This window comes from Stegodyphus dumicola, chromosome 10 (assembly GCF_044657685.1).
Source record: "Stegodyphus dumicola isolate Sdum_Otavi_A_Nest chromosome 10, ASM4465768v1".
In the NCBI taxonomy this organism is placed as follows: Eukaryota; Metazoa; Arthropoda; class Arachnida; order Araneae; family Eresidae; genus Stegodyphus; species Stegodyphus dumicola.
The window spans coordinates 60,969,588-60,989,477 of record NC_140777.1 but is presented as its reverse complement, the minus strand read 5'-3'; the positions used below and the strand labels follow the sequence as shown (position 1 = coordinate 60,989,477).

At 35.2% G+C, this 19,890-nt stretch overlaps 1 protein-coding gene across 1 annotated transcript in view; it reads right to left on the bottom strand.

Annotated features, from left to right (window-relative positions):
* The window catches only part of LOC118192872 (uncharacterized), a 408,484-nt gene that overhangs the window by 8,019 nt on the left and 380,575 nt on the right, over positions 1-19,890 (bottom strand). Inside the window, exons 5-7 of the mRNA XM_035363899.2 lie at positions 13,106-13,315; positions 10,383-10,476; positions 4,861-4,910 (exon numbers count right to left, since the gene is read on the bottom strand). Coding sequence (XP_035219790.2) covers positions 4,861-4,910; positions 10,383-10,476; positions 13,106-13,315 — 354 coding nt within the window. The remainder of the gene's footprint in view (positions 1-4,860; positions 4,911-10,382; positions 10,477-13,105; positions 13,316-19,890) is intronic.

Here is a 19,890-nt window from a genome sequence, read left to right as displayed (position 1 = left end):
ATCCGTAAATAATTGGAGAGCGTGAATATGCAGCCGACTTGGCAAAATTGTAGACTGAATGTTGGTTCATGTTTGTTTTGCTGCCATGGGTCGGTTCATACACCAGGTTGGAATAAAATTCAAAGTCTTTAATCCGGACTCATCGGGACTTCGGCGATTCCAGATTATCAGTTTTTCCGGATTATAGATCATCAGTTTAAATCTGGTAAGATGGCATGCAGAAATTATAAAATTAAAAATATGAAACCGTAATTTATGAAATAAAGAGCAGTTATCTAAAGGGTATCAAAATTAAAAAAAAAAAAAAAAAAAAAAAAAAAAAAAAAGCTTAATATTTATTTTTTTACTTTATTAAACATTTCTTTCAACGCGTACCTGCATAAAGCATACATTATGCATAGTCAAAATTAGAAAATTGCAACCAGAATACTATTTGATGTGAATTAGTGATATTTATAATGACGAGGAAATTGATTTAAATTATATCGGAATACATCGAGATGAAACACTACATTTAGTGAGGAATTATAAGGTGAATAAAATAAAAACATCTGCCCTGAAGATGAGGATAGTGCTGACAGATCAACTGCCAGTTCATTGCGCGTCGCGATGTTCTCTCCCCCCCCATCCGCAGAACAGCGTGAAATTGATAAACAGATTACGGAATGGTTAGGGAAACAAATCACTTCTCTGTCACTTTCTTCATGCCTTTATTTTTTGCAGCAGTTCCACTTTTTGTTTAATGGACATTGAAACATGCTTTCGCTTTGCAGATCCTTTGGCAGCTCCAGCATCGGAAATTCTATTTGACATAATCGAAAGTTCAAGCTTACTTTTATAAAATTGCTCTAACGCTATGCAAAAAATAATAAGCCGGATCCAATTCAAAGATTAAGGAACAACGCAATCTGCAACATTAACTGAAATAGATAATTAGATAATTTTAGTTTAGCTTATACCGTTCCGTTATACATTAAACGTGCATGCGCACATGCATATGTGCATGCGTAAAGGTATTACGTGCATGCGTGAACACATTATGCGTTGACGTTTGTAGCTTTGAGGTCCGGATTATAGATCATTCCGGATTATGAGTGTCCGGATTAATGACTTTTGACTGTAATAAGAAAAGAAAGGTTTAGCACCATAGGTAGTTTGTGAAAGTTTGTTTTTCTCTGTAGACGAACGGTTGCAATGAAGAACCCATTTTAAAGTTAAGAGGAGTTCATTCTTTGAATGCATTGATGAAGAGAAAAAAGTTACATGAATATTTAAAAATTTTTCAAAACCTGGAGCTTAAAAGTTAGAACGAAAAAATATGCCATGAAATGTAACATTTTTTTTTTAACTACAAAAATTTTATTCATAATATTAGAAAAACATATACCTTCAAATGATACAGTACTAGTTACAAGAAAAAGAGTAAATGATTAACAGTGACATTTACTTATTACCCTTAATATATTCAGAGCGAAGTTTGTGCTTGGGGACCAACAATGAATTTTCTGCAAGTCCCCATGAACTGACACACTATTTTTTCTTTTGCTAGCCTGACAGAGAGGCAATAATATGAAAATAAAACTGATATGTTTTCCTTAAGACTCATAATATAGAACTTTATTACTAACATCGGTCCTTGAAGACTCTTGTATGAAGCAAAATTGATGTACGTTCCTGAGAACTGATGGTATGATGTTTCATACTTTAAAATTTTTAAATTTGCAAAATAAACTTGAGAAAATATGCTTCCTCATTACTTCCTTGTACGAAGCAAAGGAAGTGTTGTAATCACGAAAAATTCAGGACATCATATTTCAAAGAAAATATCCATTTTGACCAGTATCTAATGAAATTTAATGATATTTTTGCATAACATCTATACATAAGGACAGAATAAAAGTCTCTTTTCTTCCCAAACAAATTATAAAACTGATTTAAAATGTATTCAGGTGAGATATTTTCGTGGCGTCTGTACGTACGTACATACCTCGCAAAGTCAAAAATGCGTAGCCTCAGAATGTTGAAATTTTGTACATAGGACTGCTATAACATGTAGTTGTGCATCTCCCTTTTTAGTTGCAGTCAGCAGCACCAAAAGTATATATATATATATATATATGAATTTAACAAACATTCTCTATTCGTACACTGTTACTCGGCTCAGTGAGCTCATTTATTTTATTCTTATGTGTTGGTAAATTGTGCATTTTTTGCTTTAATTGAATTTATGTTCTTCTTATCTTCAGGTTAAGGTTTTTATGACTTTAATTAATTTGTATGCAATAGTTGTAGAATTATCGACAATTTAAAAGTTGTTTAAGTGCTGCTAAGCCTAATTTTTCTTACCATAGCAGCCATATTTGTTTACATATGAAATTTAGGAGAATAGTGAATTAAGTCTTTTTGCACTTTTGATGTCTTTTTGTCGAGTAGGACCAAAAGGAAACTTTTAGTTTTGTGCACCGAAAAATCTGCTTTCTTGCCTGCTGGCCGAATTGCTTGTTTTTCCGTAGAAACTGTAATTTTAATTGCAAACATTGTTTTCTAATTTCTTTAGCTGTATTTGGTGTTTCATGTTTTTCTACATTTTTCAATTTTAAATGAATTTACTTTGAGATTTTGTATGATTGCCTTGCCGTGAAGTGAGAACTGAATTAATTGAATGAGAAATATATCTCTAATGAAATCCGAGGAAATAATCGAATTTAATTCATATTAATATTGCTTCATCAATAATTGACATTACAACAGGTTCACATGACACATCATTTATTACAAACCAACATCAACTGACGATTACTTCACTTCACTTCGACCAGCAACTAGTGTGTTGCCACATATATGTAACAGAATGATCTTGCAAAATTGGAAACTCTTCTTTCTACACCATATACAGCCACAAAAAAGCTGCAATCTGAAGAATTGACAGGAGGCAAGAATGGAAAAATGTGATGTTTGCTCTTTCTGAAATGGAGGGTTTATTGCAGAAGGAATCATTTCTTCAGTGAAGAAAAGAGCAACTAGTTTGCTAGACAATGAGATCTTGCTGAGTTCGATATATGGAGATCCGAAACACCGAATTTTCTTGGATGATGAACAGATTAAAAAGGCAAAGAGAGCCAACTATGAACTTTCATTAAGAATGAAATTATTCTCAGAACAATTTGAGAATTCGAATCAGAACAGTCAAACTGCAGACATTGCAATTGGGTCTCTATCATCCTCTTCCAAAGATGAATTAGATTTTGAGAAATATTTTTGGATAATATTGGAAAGGCTAAGGCAAAGTGAATGAAAATAAAGATTCAAGAAACTTTAGATATAAAATTGAAAAAATACAAACAAGATTTCTACACAGCCTTTGAAGAAATAGAGAAATATGATTGCACTTGCAAGACACCTCTTTTAGAACTTATAAAAAAACCTATTCTGAAAAGTTAAAAGAAGTAGCCCTAACAGAAGCAGCTCTTCCTCCTACTCAAGTCAGTGTTGAAAGACTCTTCTCAGCTCTGAAGTTTATCAAATCGGATCTATGGCCCTCCAATAAAGTAGATCTTGCCGAAGCTATACTGTTTCTTAGAAATAACTAATGCCAGTTTTTCCATTTCATAATAAATGCTAATTAATATAAATAATTTGCTATGCCATCAATTTTTTTTTCTATAACATTTTTACTTATTTTATATTAAAAAAATAAGCTGTAACCCATGTGTATATGTTTACATACATATATATATATATGAGGGAGTCGGAGTTGAGTCAGAGTCTTTAAAATTCCAGGAGTCGGAGTCGGTCATTTTCCCTATCGATTCCACAGCCCTGTGTTAAACTATACAAATTTTTTTGCTGCACTTGATTTAAACTTATTTCCTCGAATTTCATTACACATATGTATCTTATTCAATCAATTCAGTTTTCACTTAGAGACAAGGCAAAAATACATGGAAGCTCAAAACGTCTTCATTAATAACTGTAAAATAAGAATAACTTTAAACACTAAATACAGTTAAAAAAATTTTACAATTAGAGAAAACAAGCAATTCGGCCATGGGCAGGAGGACAAAATTTTCGGAGCACAAAATTGAAAGTTAATTTTTAATCCCACCAGCAAAAAGGCACTGAAGTTCGTGCAGCAGCTGACTTAATTCACTGTTCGACTAACAGTTTCAAATGCACACAACTGTCGGCCATGTTAGGCCTAGCGCCACTTCTAAACTGTTGATAATTCTACAACTATTGCACTCAGATTAAGTAAGGGCATAAAAACCTTATCCGGAACATAACAGCAACATAATTCAATCACTTTTACAGCAAAAAATACATAATTTATCAATATATAAGAATAAAAAAGCAAAGCTCAAGCAGTTGGGTAAGAGAGTGGATATACGCATGCACACACATTTGGTGCGACCAACTGCAACAAAAAAAAGAGAGGTGCACAACTAAATGTTATAGCAGTCCCATATACAAAGTTTCCACGCTTTACGGCTAATCATTTTTGAATTACGGGAGAATGTGTATACGTCATGAAAATATAATTTCTGAATTGATTTTATAAACCCTTTTGTAAAAAATAGGCTTTTATTCTATCTATATGTACAGATGTCTTTCAAAAAGGTGTCTAAGTGGATTCTAGAGCAGTCAAAATATATATTTTCGTTTAAATATGACACTCAAAATTTTTCGCGATTACAATATTTCCTTCACTTGTACAAAGAAAAAAGAATGTGTTCGACTTTTTCATGAAAGAGACAAAATTCAAACTGAAAAAAATTACTTAAAACAAATAAAATTTTTGGTTGAATTTTTAATGAAAATTTATGACATATTTTTAGTTTCTATCATTTAAATTATACATACCTTGTGCTGTGGACAATATATTGTGTAAGTGTCTTCGTCCATGTGACACCCTAAAAAGTGCGAATCATTTAATTATTAAAATAAAACAAAAATAAGTGTATGCATTAATACTTTTTAATTTTAAGGCATAAGAAATAATAAATAGATAAAAGACATTCATACATATTTTAAACTAAACATACTTTAAAAGACAAGAGTTTCTGAGGTTAGTCAATATATACCCAAAGGTCTTGATATGAAACTGAGAGGGGTTGACGTAAAAAGTAAAATACAAAACAACAGTATAATAAATAATACTTGTTAGTTTTACCAGTCCGAAAAGCAACAGAAAAAATGTCACCACGTTTAGCCACCATAGTCCTTATAAACCAGCACTTCTAAATAATGGAATATTAAGGGAAAACTTTTTATCAATGAAAAAATTATTTTGCAATATTTATTACTTTATTTTTGTGTTTGCTATATTGTTTGGCAGTGACTGGCTGTGACAAGAGTACTTAAATAACTAAATTTTTTAATTCAAAATTAATTTGACACTTACATATTAGACATAAAATATAAAAATGTGAAGGAAAATTATTAGCAAACTTAATTTAATTGGAACAAATTACTAACTTAATTGGCAATAGTCTGCAGCAACCATGTAACGAACTTTTAAATTAAATGTTAACTGTTTGTGTTTTCATGTATAGTAGTGCTGCAACTAAACTCTGTACTTTTTTCTCAAGCGAAATGAACTGATTCTTGTGAGTTAGTCTTCCTTGTGCCTGTGCTGTTATCGCTAGTGTGCAGATACGCGGCGTGATACGTTTTGGTAGAATGTTCTTTTCTTTTGCTATGTAAATTGTAAATAAATGTGATTAATTGAATAAGTTTAGCTTATTTGTGAATATGCAGAACCAACCTGCCATCGTTACCGTCATCAGACACATCCCTGCAGTTAAAAAAAATTACTCTCCTGGAATCAAACATTGATCTATTCTGTGATGTATTGACTGGCAGTGTTCGTCCCTATGTCCCAACACAGTTTCAACAAGATGTTTTTGCCTCATTACACACCATGGCTCATCCTGGTGTACGCAGAACACAACACATTGTGCGGTCATGATTTGTCTGGCCTAAAATGTTATCGGATATAGCTGAATGGACCAAATGTTGCATCCCATGTCAGAAGGCTAAAATTCATCGTCATACAAAAGATCCTTTGGCAAGTTTTAAGGAGCCTTCCCAAAGATTTGACCATGTTCATTTGGACCTTATACGCCATCTCCCTCCCTCAAATGGTTATTCTTACTGCTTGACTTTAATTGATTGTTTCTCTCGATGGCCTGAAGCTCAACCACTCAAGGATATCTCTGCTGAAACTGTTGCAGAATCATTTTTCACATGCTGGGTCTCCAGGTATGGAGTGCTCTCTACTGTGACAACTGACCAAGGATGTCAGTTTGAAGCTTCACTTTTTCACTCTCTTACTCAGCACTTGGGAATTCAAAGATCCAGAATGACTAGTTACTACCCCCAGTCGAATGGGTTAATAGAGAAATTGCATCAACCTCTTAAGACTGCTATCGAGTGCCATGCCAATTAGCGGTGGACTGAAGTCCTTCCTGTGATCCTTCTTGGTTTTTGAGCTGCTTTAAAAGAAGATTTAGGTTGCACACCAGCAGATTTGGTTTTTGGCACCACCATTCCTCTGCCTGGGGAGTTCCTGGTTCCTGCTCAACAACCGGTTGACCCCACAGATTTTGTCAGCCACTTACGTGCACATATGCAAACACTTTGCCCCATACCACCCAAGAACCATGGTGATAGCAAAACCTTTATACACCGTGATTTAGCCAAAGCTATCCATGTTTTCCTTCGTCATGCTATGGTGAGACGCCCACTTCAACCTCCTTATGATGGACCATTTTTAGTTGTTCATAGAACAGAAAGGTCTTTTAACTAGACATAAATGGCAAAACTGTACCTGTATCCATTGATCGTGTAAAGCCAGCTTGTGTTCTGAACAGGCATAAACCAATCGCTCCACCACTAACTTCACCTCACCATTTGCAGGGCACTGTGGTACATAATTTGCCAATTAACCCAGATACTCCATCAAATGATTGTCCATCTGATATCACAAATTCAGCACAGCCTGCAACATAGGTGCAACCCAAGACTACATGTTCTGGGCGTCATGTTCATTTCCCTGTACGATATCGTTGCCACTGGGAGGGGAGTATGCAGCAACCATGTAACAAACTTTTAAACGTTAACTGTTTGTGTTTTCATGTATAAACTGCAACTAAACTCTGTACTTTTCTCTCAAGTGAAGTGAACTGATTCTTGTGAGTTAGTCTTCCTCGTGTACTGTTATTGCTAGCATGCAGAAACATGGCGTGATACGTTTTCGTAGAATGTTATTTTCTTTTGCTATGTAAGTTGTAAATAAATGTGATTAATTGAATAAGTTTAGCTTATTTGTGAATATGCAGAACCAACCTACCGTAAGTCCTTTCAATTTCCAATTTCAATATAAGTACAATTCTCTTCAAGTTATCAACATTGGCATCACTGTTTCCTTGCAGAGATCTGCATTGTTGTGGGCTTTTATCCAGTTATCATTCAGAACTCAAACAAAGAAACCAAGTTTATAAATAACCCAGCTATCATGCACACTCTTTTCTTCCACTCTTCTGTCGCTTACCTAGTATCTACTTGCCGCTCAGCAGTATCTTCCATTCTAATTCCATTCTATCTAAAATATAACTGTGTGTATAAAAGTGTGGGTCATTAAGCATCCCTAGTGTTGTACTAATTAAGAAAAAATGTATGTATACCAAACAGTTCCTGTTCAGATATAAAAATGTTTTAACAATCAAGCTAGCTGTGATTTTCCCACCAGCCATTTACTACGCAGTGATTTCAAGCTGTCTTCTAGTGTGTGAGAGTTGTATCCTTTCTTACTCTGGCCAAGACTGAAAAATAATTGGTATTTTCCCTCTAAATTTCTCATTGTACCATTTAAAGCATCATGTAAAAGTGATTATATGAATAACCGCAGTTAAAAATCTACCGCTAACGAAGCTAGAATTAAAATAATTTAATTCATACAATTGTAGGTTATTAAACCTAGATTATTTGTAGAAATAAATGTGTGTGAAAAATCTACCGTAAATTTAATTAAGGTAATTTTTTTAACTGAAAATTAAGATTATACTGAATTAAATACAAATGAATAAATACAGTAATAATTATTGACGATTCAATCTAACAAGGCTGACATCCATCAGGTTATAAGCCTTTCTTTATTCGATATTTCAATACTTAGGTAATACTAATTTTATTAATTAAAATTTATATATTATTAAAATCAAGGCAAATTCAAATATATTCAGTTTGGCAAAGTAGAAAGAAGAATTAGTATGGCAAAGAATGAACAAAATGGCAAAAAAGTGCAAACAATTACTGTACCAATCCACACAAGTGAAAAAACTTTAAGATCCTGTGAAGAATAAATCCAAATTTATTTCCTTCTGCAAAGTTGGAATAAACAAAAAATTGTTGCCAAACATTGTAATTTAGCACTTAAGCACCAATAATGGAATAAGCATAACATCACAATACAATCATAAGATCTTCGCCACTGTTCCATATTAACTCGATTAACTACTGATACGTTAAGATAAGTCAAATGCTATTTATCTGTTTTTCCCTTCTATTCTGTGAATGTGTTGCAGAAGTTAAAATTGGGGATCATTGCATCAAAGTATGAAAGTAAGAAAAGTATGTGTTAATGGGCACGATATGCGAATTGATTTGGAAATGAATATGATGATAGACTGCGAAAAATTATGACAAGCGACGTAAGTTTTTTTTTATAAGCTTATATCTTTAATTTGCATTTCTTGACTATTTAATTAAATAAAGAAAGGCTAATCAATTCTTTCAAATTTCTATCAGAATGAATGGCATGCATTTTTGTGGAACTTACACCACTTTTTATGGATGACAGGCTTTCACAATCTAACATATTTTGTTTTCATATGTGTAAGGCCTACGAAAATATTTCGACTAATAAATTGTTTTCCCGAAATCTTGCATAACATTAAATGTAAGCTTCTCATATCCACGCTAACATGTTAGATGGTGGTTTTCATAGGCTTTTCTATCATGCATTGCATTTTCTATCTGGAATTTTCCTGTATCCGGCATTATCAGATGGCATGGTCTGACATCTTGAGAGAAGCATTTCGGAAATGGTAAATCCAGTTAGCTGTTCACATACTGCTGTAGTCAGCAAATACAGGAAGTGGCTTACTGAGGGTAAAATGAGCAGTAGATGGCAAGATATTGGCCATCCAGCCGACATCAAAGACAATGGGTCCCATAAGCTGTTATTATACTAGATAAAGTGCCATCAGCCCCATTCGGATGCTCAGTTAACCAATTACTTTTAAATAAGGGCAAAGCAGAAATGTTTCAGAACGCATAATTCAACAGGCATTGTTAGCTATGAGATTCCACTTGAGCTGACTCACCATGGTTCTGTTGTTAACATTAACATCACCTTTGTTTACACTTGCAGTGAGTATTTGAATATCATAACTGAACCATTCAACAATAGAAACGTGTTCCTTGGTCAGACGAAACCTGATTTCTGTTGCATCTAACCAATGGCAGGATTAGAATTTATTGGTTGGCTGGGGAACTACTACTGGAACTATATATGACATCAAAAACTCGAGCTGATGGTGGTTCAATTATGCTGTCAGGGATTTTTAGGTAATCAGGCACTTGTCATAGATAAAACATGAAAACTGTGGATTAGATAAATGTCACTCTGGACTAGTTACACCCACGATGGCATTCGGTTTTTCCACCATGGCAATGGGTCATTCCAGTAATCAGAACTGCTTGACCTCGCCGGGAATCGAACCACGGACCTCTGGAATACGCACCCAGCGTGCAGACCACCACACCACGAAGACATGCTAAGAAGGTAGGAGAAATACCTTATACAGTAGGCTAACATTTCTTGCCACAAAATTGTGTCCACATGGTTTTAATACTGCCTCAGAATTCAGCTTGCTTTCCAGGCTGCCTAATTTCCCAGATTTCAATTTAAATCAGCATTTATGGAACATCATGGGACGGCTCCTCAAAGCTAATATTCTACCAATGCTTAATTCAAGCAAACTGATGGACCTGAGCTTCAACATTTGGTATGTTTTGTGTGTGGATACACATCAGGAGCTCAGTAAGTTCATGCCTGCATGCACTGACGCTGCTAGGTAAAGTAGCCATAAAGTTTTAGATACGGTGTCACAATGTTTTGGCTCTTCAGTACATGTAAGATCTGATAAAAATAACATTTATATAAAATATTTCTGAAAAGCCAATTTACTTTCTGAACTTGCCTGATACATGACAAAACTTTTATCTGAGTTTTATTACAATCACTAGTAAATAAATGGAAAAAAAAAGAGAAATACCCAGTACAAAAAGGTTATGAAAATATGGCCTATAATACTTACAATTATCCCGAGCACATAAATAGTGATAGAGCTCTGGACAATTGTCACTAGCACAACTTAAAGAAGCTCCTGGAAATTTACACCTTGAACAAAGCTATAAAACAAATTTTTATAGAGTTACAAAATTAATTAGCAAAGCTAAGCATAATACAAATTATTTTAAATAAATATGAGACATAAAATACAAATTTGTATCTTAGATTACCCCCCCCCCCAAAAAAAAAAAAAAATTGATCATAACAGATTTTTTTTTTTTTTTTAAATAAGAAGTATGTAAGCATTGAATTTCTTTTAAAAATTTGAAGAACACACTTCTCATTTTTTTGCAGTGTAGAAACATAAAAGGTATGTTTAAATTGACAAACAGCCCATGAATTCAGATGTTAAATCACATCGCTGAAATCTAGTAAGTCTGTCAACAAATAAAAAGATTGAATAAAAGAAAAACATGCCAGATTAAAATTAAATAAAAAGCAAGCATACATTTTCACTGAAACTCTGTGAATTTTGACGGCGATCAGCTAGAGGTGTTATTTCTTGTTGTTGAAGAGTCGATTCCACTCCTGCAGCAAGGCTGTTTGCAAATTCGGAATGGTTCTTGGGGGAGAATGGCAAGATGAAATTACTTTCCCAAAAGCGTCTGAGACACGATCTATAGATCAAGAGAGCTGGTTGGCCAATCCAAGCAGCGAATATCCTCACTTTCCAGGTAATTGTTGATCAGTTGAGCCCTACGTAGATAAGCGTTGTCATCCACTAATAGGAACCCAAGATCAACTCCCCCTCCCTGAAAAGTCGAATATAGGGGCTCAAAGATCTCTTCTCTACCCCTCTTATCAGTCGCCTTTGTGCATTGCAGGATGTCCAACATAATGCCTGCCCAAACTATTACAGTCAAAAGTCTTTAATCCGTACTTGTCAGAACTTTGGCGATTCCGAAATATCGGCTTTTCCGGATTATAGATCATCAGTTTAAATCTGGTAAGATGGCATGCAGAAACTATAAAATTAAAAATATAAAACCGTAATTTATGAAATAAAGAGCAATTCTGATCTAAAGGGTATCAAAATTTAAGAAGCATACATTACGCATAGTTGAAATTAAAAAATTGCAACGAGAAAACTATTTGATGTGTATTCGTGATATTTATAATGATGAGGAAATTTATTTAAATTATATCGGTGTACATCGAGATGAAACACTACATTTAGTGATGAATTACAAGCCGAATAAAATAAAAACATCTGCCCTGAAGATGAGGATAGTGCTGACAGATCAACTTCCAGTTCATAGCGCGCCGCGACTTCCCCCCTCCCCCCACAGAGCAGCGTGAAATTGATAAGCAGATTTCGGAATGGTTAGAGAAACAAATCACCTGTCTGTCACTTTCTTCATGCCTTTATCCATTTTTTTTGCAGCAATTCTACTGTTTGTTTAATGGACATTGAAACATGCTTTCGCTTTGTAGATCCTTTGGCAGCTCCAGAATTGGAAACTCTTTTTGACATAATCGAAAGTTCAAGCTTAGTTTTTATAAAATTGCTCTAACAGTCTGCAAAAAATAATAAGCCGGATCCAATTCGAAGATTAAGGAACAACGCTATCTGCAACATTAACTGAAATAGATAATTAGATAATTTTAGCTTAGCTTATACCATCCGTTATACATTAAACGCACATGCGTAAACGTATTATGCACATGCGTAAACGCATTGCAGAAAGTTTGTAGCTTTGAGGTCCGGAATATAGATCATTCCTGATTATGGACGTCCGGATTAAAGACTTTTGACTGTACATTTCCACCACTATCCTTTTTTCTCATAAGGGACGGATGGTAGCGTGTTCCATGCTCTCTCCAGATATAATTATGCCGACAATGTCCAGGCTGAATATTGACTCACCTGTAAAACGCAAGGTGCTTTAAGTCTTGTCCAATGCGCATGTTGTCCGCATCAGGATTTTGGTCGACCCTATCAAGGTCTTCTCAGTATGGATTTAGTATCATGGAACTTTCCATTAATTGCAGACGACACTGGGCATTACACTGAGCTCTGTAGCTACCTGCACTTGTGACTGGCCTGTCTCCAAATCTACCGACAATTCTTCATCTCATTCCGTCATTCATACATTTATGGCTGGCGGCTACTCATTTTAGCTGATATCTTATAAAATTTATCCAACTTTTGAGAGAAACACGGTGAATGTCATGAACATGTACGAGCACAGAAATTGCCGAAAACCCCTCATGCGTTAATAGCTCCTCTAGGAGCACAGCTTTGCAGACACACATGTGTATGCTTATGTATTTGACTCTGAATATTTGCATAATTAGTACCTTTGATTCAATACTTAAATAAAAATAGACATAATTTGGAAATTCTCTTAATTTTGCACACGCGTGTATTGGTAGAAAAATTTCATTGATTATAAGAAGAACAATATAAATAACAGATTAAATGAAAGATTCATATCTTTTTTAGAAGCTGACAAAAAATTCCAAAACATGTTACCCTTAAATCCTCATATAATACAAACATCTAATTAAGAAAAGAAGATGCACAATTTCAATTATAAATGCTTTTCCTCATTAGAACTTTATGTTTGAAACATTTACAGTCATCCGATTTTTAATTTCACATTGCCCATATTAAACAGACATAAAATGAAATTCTAAAACACTGGAAAGCATAGATTAATTAAATATCAGCACATTGAAATATACCTTATCAACAGCTTGTAAAACTGTCTCCTCCAGACCTCTCAGCCGATGTCCAAATAGATACACATTTTTGGACCAAACTGCGCATTCTTCGTGCACCCAAAATTCTTTGTTGTTATCCACCGATGCGTCCAAAGGAAATGAATTTGGGACTGACATAGGCATGTCACAACTTGACATGTGATTTGACATCTCCTCTAATGGCTTCTGACCCTTGAAAAAATAATAATTATTCAGTACTATCAATGATTATGTTAGGCAGCATATACATTAATTAATTCTAAACAATATTAGTTTCCTGAGTATATTAATCTATAATATTCTAGCACAGCTGTCAGTTTTGGAAACAGAAGAAAACAGCATCAGATGTAACTTATGTAAAGACACACCACATTGTCTAGCTTATAAACTGACTCCGATATTTTACCTAAATAAACGGTAATGTTAAGTATATCTGGCATATAAGCTGACTTTCTATTTATGCATTTCTACCGCCCTTTTCTTTCTATTAATTTTATCAGCCGAAAATCGAGACGGAAAATAACGTGAATAATTTCCAAAGGACGCGGTGACAGTAAGACCATAAAAAAAATGAAAAGTAATTATGGATAAACTATACGTAATTATCATAATATTATTTCTTTAAAAGAAACCTACAGTCCAACAAAGCTACATAGAAATACTAATATTATAATATCTAGTAAGATATCTTCATTCCTACTTCCCTACTTGGATATCGCCCGTTCTTATTGTCATCTCTGCTACTCCTTAGACCTTGTATCATCCATAAATAACTGGAAAAGGTGAATGGGCAGTTGAGTCAGTGAAATCGTACAGTATGTGTTTCCTTCGCTGTAATAAATCGATTCTCTTATTAGGTTGTTACAGTTACAAGGGAAAGGTTCGGCGTCACCTTCGCAGATAGTTTGTAAAGATTTGTCTGTTATCAAGAGGAAAATGACCCCTATAGGGACGAATTAAAAATTTTAAAATTTAGAGGAGCTCGTTTTCAACACATTGAGGAAGGGGAAAACAATGCGAATAGTTTTAAAATTTTCAGATCCTGGCGCTAAAAAGCTAATGGTAAAAATACAACAAGAAATACAATATTCTAATTGATACTCCAAATATTCAACCTTTGGATGAAGCCAAGGTGAAAAAGATACTTTAGCGGAAGGTTGAATAGTGAAAGTGAAGCTTCTGTATATTCAAATACTGAATAGGAATGATATGATAGCGCGATAGCAGCATCAGTAGAAAAGAGGAAATTAATAACTATTTAATTTCAGATGATGAAAATAATTGACATTAAGTCTATGTATATTATTTAAAGATAATAAATAAAATAACAGTAACTTCAAATGGAGGGAAAAAAGAGAGCGAGAGAGAGAAAGAAAAAAAAAAAAAAAAAAAAAAAAATAACATGCTTTGGCAGCCCATACATTCACCTGTATTTTCCTTCGCTTTATAAAACCTGAATAGAAGCATAGAATAATACTATATACTATATTTGCCAGTTTGGGCATCTTCGTTCTTACTTGAGTAAAAGACGAAACACCTTTGCATTTATTAATTATTGTTCATTGAACGGGAGTTGGTTTATTCCCCTTGAAAAGTTAACTAATTTCCGATCAATGACGATAATTACTCGGTTTATTAGTTTTCTTTTTCAAAGTTTGAATTTTTGTTAATCATGATTAAAATTCAAATACCTTTCAAAATCTTTTTCATGATCTAAATTCAAGTCCCCTTAAAAAATGTTTTTACATTTACATTCAAGTTCCTTTTAAAAAACAATTTTCAGAATTAAATTTCATTCTTCTGGTTTACCTCATTTTGATACATTCTACTAAATTTATATTAGGAGATAATATATCAACATTTCTTAAGTGAATAAATTATATATATATGTATATGCATATGTATATATATATATGCCTTAAACTATTTCAAAGACATTTCCGGGATTCGAACCTGGGCCCTCTGATATGGCAGTCAGAGTCACCAACTACTATCTCGGTTAGGCGGCAGGGTGTTTTCTACTACACTAACTACCAATAAGTATTTGGACACCTATGCAAATGGCGATATCTGCGATCCTAAGGTACGTCACGGACTCCGCCGGTATATATCGTGTAGGAAACAGCATCGGCTTTAGTCGCATGCAAAATGCCTCGCAGTTCGGAGCTCTCTGATTTCGAGAAAGGTATAATTATCGGGTATCACAAATGTGGCCGATCCTTAAGGGACATATCTAGCGATCTGAAGTACCCAAAATCGACAGTGGCCTATGTGATTAAGAAGTGGAAGGTGAGCGGTGATTGTCGAAATGTGCCCCGAGTTGGCAGACCAACGAAACTGGAAGATAGGGACCGACGAGTGCTGTCCAGAGAAATTCGGAAGAACCGCACCCAACCGATGGCCCTCATCCGCGAGGAGTTTCAACAGGCATCCGGGAGTATTGTTTCAATGAATATCATCCGTAAAGAAGCACATCTGCTTGGTTTTCATGGTCGTGCTGCTGCCTTTGATCACAAAGTCCAAGCGCGCTGCTCGCTTAATGTGGTGCAAAGCACATCGAAATTGGACCGTAGATCAGTGGAAACGGGTTCTTTGGAGTGACGAATCAAGGTTCACCCTTTACCGTTCGGATGGCAGGGTCTGGGTCTGGCGTCTACCCGGAGAACGTCTCCTGCCAGAATGCATTGTGCCAATAGTCAAGTTCGGCGAAGGTGGAATTATGGTCTGGGGGTGTTTCTCCTGGTATGGGCTGGGACCCTTGGTCCCCATTCATGGTATGCTCAACTCCGATGCCTACTGCACTATTTTGGATGACAATGTGCTTCCTACGTCGTGGCAGTTTTACGGGTTGGACCCGTTACTTTCAGGACGACAAATGCCAGTTGTCATGTTTCGACGTTAACCAAGGCTTGGTATGGTGTCAATGGAGTTCTTCGAATGGACTGGCCTGCCCAGAGTCCAGACCTGAACTCTATCGAGAACCTCTGGGACGAGTTGCATCGCTGAATTCAGGGGTGCACTACCCGTGCGAAATCGGTAAAGGAACTTCTATGTCTTGTCCAAGCCGAGTGGAAGAAAATACCATTAGCTGTCATACTAAGACTTGTGGAAAGTATGCCCCGGAGGGTCCACGCTGTAATTACCTCTCGTGGAGGCTCTACCAACTATTGATTTTGAATAAAGTTAGTTTTTCCTTTCTATCACAGGTGTCTAAATACTTATTGGTAGTCAGTGTATAAATAATTTACGAACAGCAGAAAAATTGCAGATGAACATTGATACCATGAAGACAATGGTTATAACTATAATGTTTTTTTAACCCTAGGGCATTTCATTTAGTAGTAACGAATAGTTCAATCATACACAACGGATGTTGTATACTTAACATTAAATTAATTAAATTAAATCCACATGATCATTTGTAAAATATAATAGTGAAACAACAAATCCATTAAAAAAAAGCCATTAACAAATACCTTAATGTTCAACTATTTAAACTACAAGATTTTAATAATATGTAAAGCTGTTACAACACATAATATCTTCACGTACGCCCAAACTTATTGCAAAAATTCGTATCAGAGGTTATCTATCTCAATAAAATTTGTATACATAAGTTCAAATTAATTAGTTCCATCTGTAGACTTTCTGGCGCGTTACTAAAAGTCCCCCCCCCCCGACAATGAAAATAATATAAAATTGGACTCGCTAATCATTAAAAATCATAAGTCTATCTTCAAATTATTGTCATAATAATTAATGTAATCATAATACTAATTTAGCATTTTGACACTTAAGACTTCTTTTATGCATAACACCGTGAATGTTTGTAGGTTAAGCCACGGACTAGGAAGTTAACACTGAAGATGTGAAGAAGTTACTAGAGAACTCCCTAAAAATGAGTTCAACAAGAAAGAACTCTTAACTTCAGAAACAGCAACAAAAGGCGACTGTAGACGAAATGTGTTCGGAAGAGTTAGAAAGAAAAATAATGACCCTTATCCATGAAATATGCACAAAATGAGGTAAGATGTAAAATTTTCATGTAGTGACATTATTACCCTACTAAAACAGCAGCAAGCTACAGCATGAGCCATTTTCAATGGCAATGCCAAGTCTCATTTTAGCAACATTTTAAAATGTAGGCAATTAAAAATCATTCTAGATAAATTTTGAGTGAAACGAAAGCTCACACGAGTCAAATGGTGCTTAAAGAAGAAGCAACCAAAAGACAATTACCTGATTTTTTTATATATAAAAGAGAATGCTTCATCCCAACGGTAAAATTTTCCACTTATTACTCTCCTCTGTATAGATGAAGTAAAATTTTCATCTGTTTTATCCAGTTATCTTTTTTGTATCTGCCTTTACAGTGTTGCAACCGTATCAAAATTGCTGACCCGAATATTTTAAAATAAAAAGATCATGAAAAATAAAAAAATTTAATTAAAAAAGGCTGTGGGCTAAACAGCCGAGTGTGAGGGTTACGTCAGTAACACATTGCACCTACGGCAAAATCGCGTTCCTCAAAGTTAACTTTCTATGGAAAAAGTTGGTAAGGTATAGTTCAAGTTAATAAGGTATATACAGGGTGTTTTATACTGAATGGAAAAAAGGAAGCATACCTTTGAACACTGTAATTACATTTATTTTGATAAATCAAATTTATAATGAAACAATAGTTATCCAAGTTTCCTTAGATGTTCTGTGTGTGCCTTTCTGGTGTCACGCCAAATATCTATGTGGTATTTCAGTTCTTGCGGCACTCGTGATAGAATATCCTTTGTTAATGATTCGAACCCTTCAGTTATCCGCTGCTTCAGTTGCTGTATGTCCTGCAGAAATGGAGGCACGAACATTTTATCTTCAACAAAACCCCACACGGGAAAAAAAAAAAAAAAAAAAAGGGAAAAAGGGGCTTACATCTGTGGGATCTCGGTGACCCAGTACAACCAATCTAACGATTGGGTACAGTATCGTTCAGATGTTGGCGTACATTTTTATACCAAGGTGGTGGAGCACTGTCTTGTTTGAGAATGAAGCCGGGAACCGCTTCCTCCAAATGAGGAAACAACCACTCTGATAGAATAAATAAATGATAAAATGCACCCGTTAATCGGTTTTTCCGCGAAGGAACAGAGCACCAAAAAGACAACTGTTGGAAATGGCGCAGAAAACGTTCACTCTAGAGAATCACGCTCATGTTCTATTACACCATGTGAATTTTCCGTACCCCCAAAAGCTGAAGAGCATGGCGATTAGCTTTGGGAGAAACATGAAAAGTGGCTTCATCCGTAAACATTAATCTGTTCGAGAAACTTATTCCTCCAGCTTATTTTGCAAATTCTCAAGGAAAGTCTTACGCAAGGGCCTGTCGGAAGGCTTTAATGTCTTCACCATCTGAAAGGTATATGGCATGAATTGTTGACGTTTCCGTAATATACGCCATACCATTTTACATGAGGCCCACTGAGTTCTCAACTCGCACAACGCGTTGATTTTAAGGGACTTCGTAAAAACCTCCACGAATTCTTTCAACCACTTCGGTTTGGGCTGCTGTTACTCCTGGGGTTGTTTTCTTATACAAGCAGCCCGTGTCCTGAAACCGCTTCACCCACCATTCGATCTTGTGACAATGCGATAGTTCTTTACTAAATTTCGCGTGAAAAATATATCCTTCCCTCCCCCAGTGGCGGTCTCTAGACATTATAAGTGTTGGCCATTACTAAGGTCGGAAGCGGTGGTCACTTTAAAGGAGGCACCTAATGGGGCCATCGTTGCCTTCTATGAAGGCACACACAATTTACATCCCTGCCTTCTCCGTGGTTCGAACCCGAGCCCTTCGGGCAGTAAGAGTCACTAACCACTTTCCCGTCTGGCCGGCATGCGAAAATATCTTTGAACGATGACAAGTGATGATGTTTTGGCATATTCCAAAACACACTACGCTTTCTTCTGCATTGTTGGCGCCATTTTGATTAAGTGCCTCTACCGACGATTTCGTGACCGAAAGATTTTTCGCTGTTGCCAGACAAATTTTGTATTATTGTAGTTTCAGAATAAATTTGTTTCGGCTTAATAAATCAATTACATAATTTGTACTATTATTTTTGTCCCATTCAATATGAAACACACCCTCTATAATTTAAAGAAACCTAATTATTACTGTAATTGAAAGGGGGAAAATGAAACAAATGTTAATTGAATGAATTTCTATTACTGCTTAATAAGTAGGTAAATGATAAAATTATTTTTTAAATAACTGGTAATTTTTGTTTGGGACAGTGTTCGATGCAACTAATTTAAAATTACACGGTAAGGAATGAATTTTTCAGTATCTTTCATTAAGTGTGCTTTTTTTGTTCGAGTCAATCTCCATTACAAAGTAAGACAGCTCCTGTGCCTTTTATAATAATTAATTTAACTTCTTGTGATTTAAAAGCTCTTTATCTCCTTCACTACTGCTGCTGTCATTGTCGGCTGGTGTTTTAAGATCATCCAGTTCTCCATTTGACATTTCGCGATCGTCATTTTTCGACTAATTCTTTGATTTCTCCTTTTTTCAAATCTGAAAATACTTCGCCGCTTTTGCAGTCCTTCCTATCGCTCTTGCAAAATGTACGATTTCCATGGCTTCATTTTCATTGGATGAAAATCCTTTAAAATTGTTGATAACTTCTGGCCAGAGCTGACGCCAACAAGCATTCACTGTTGATGAATTCACTTGTTCCCATGCGAGTTTAATCATTTCTATGCATTATATTATG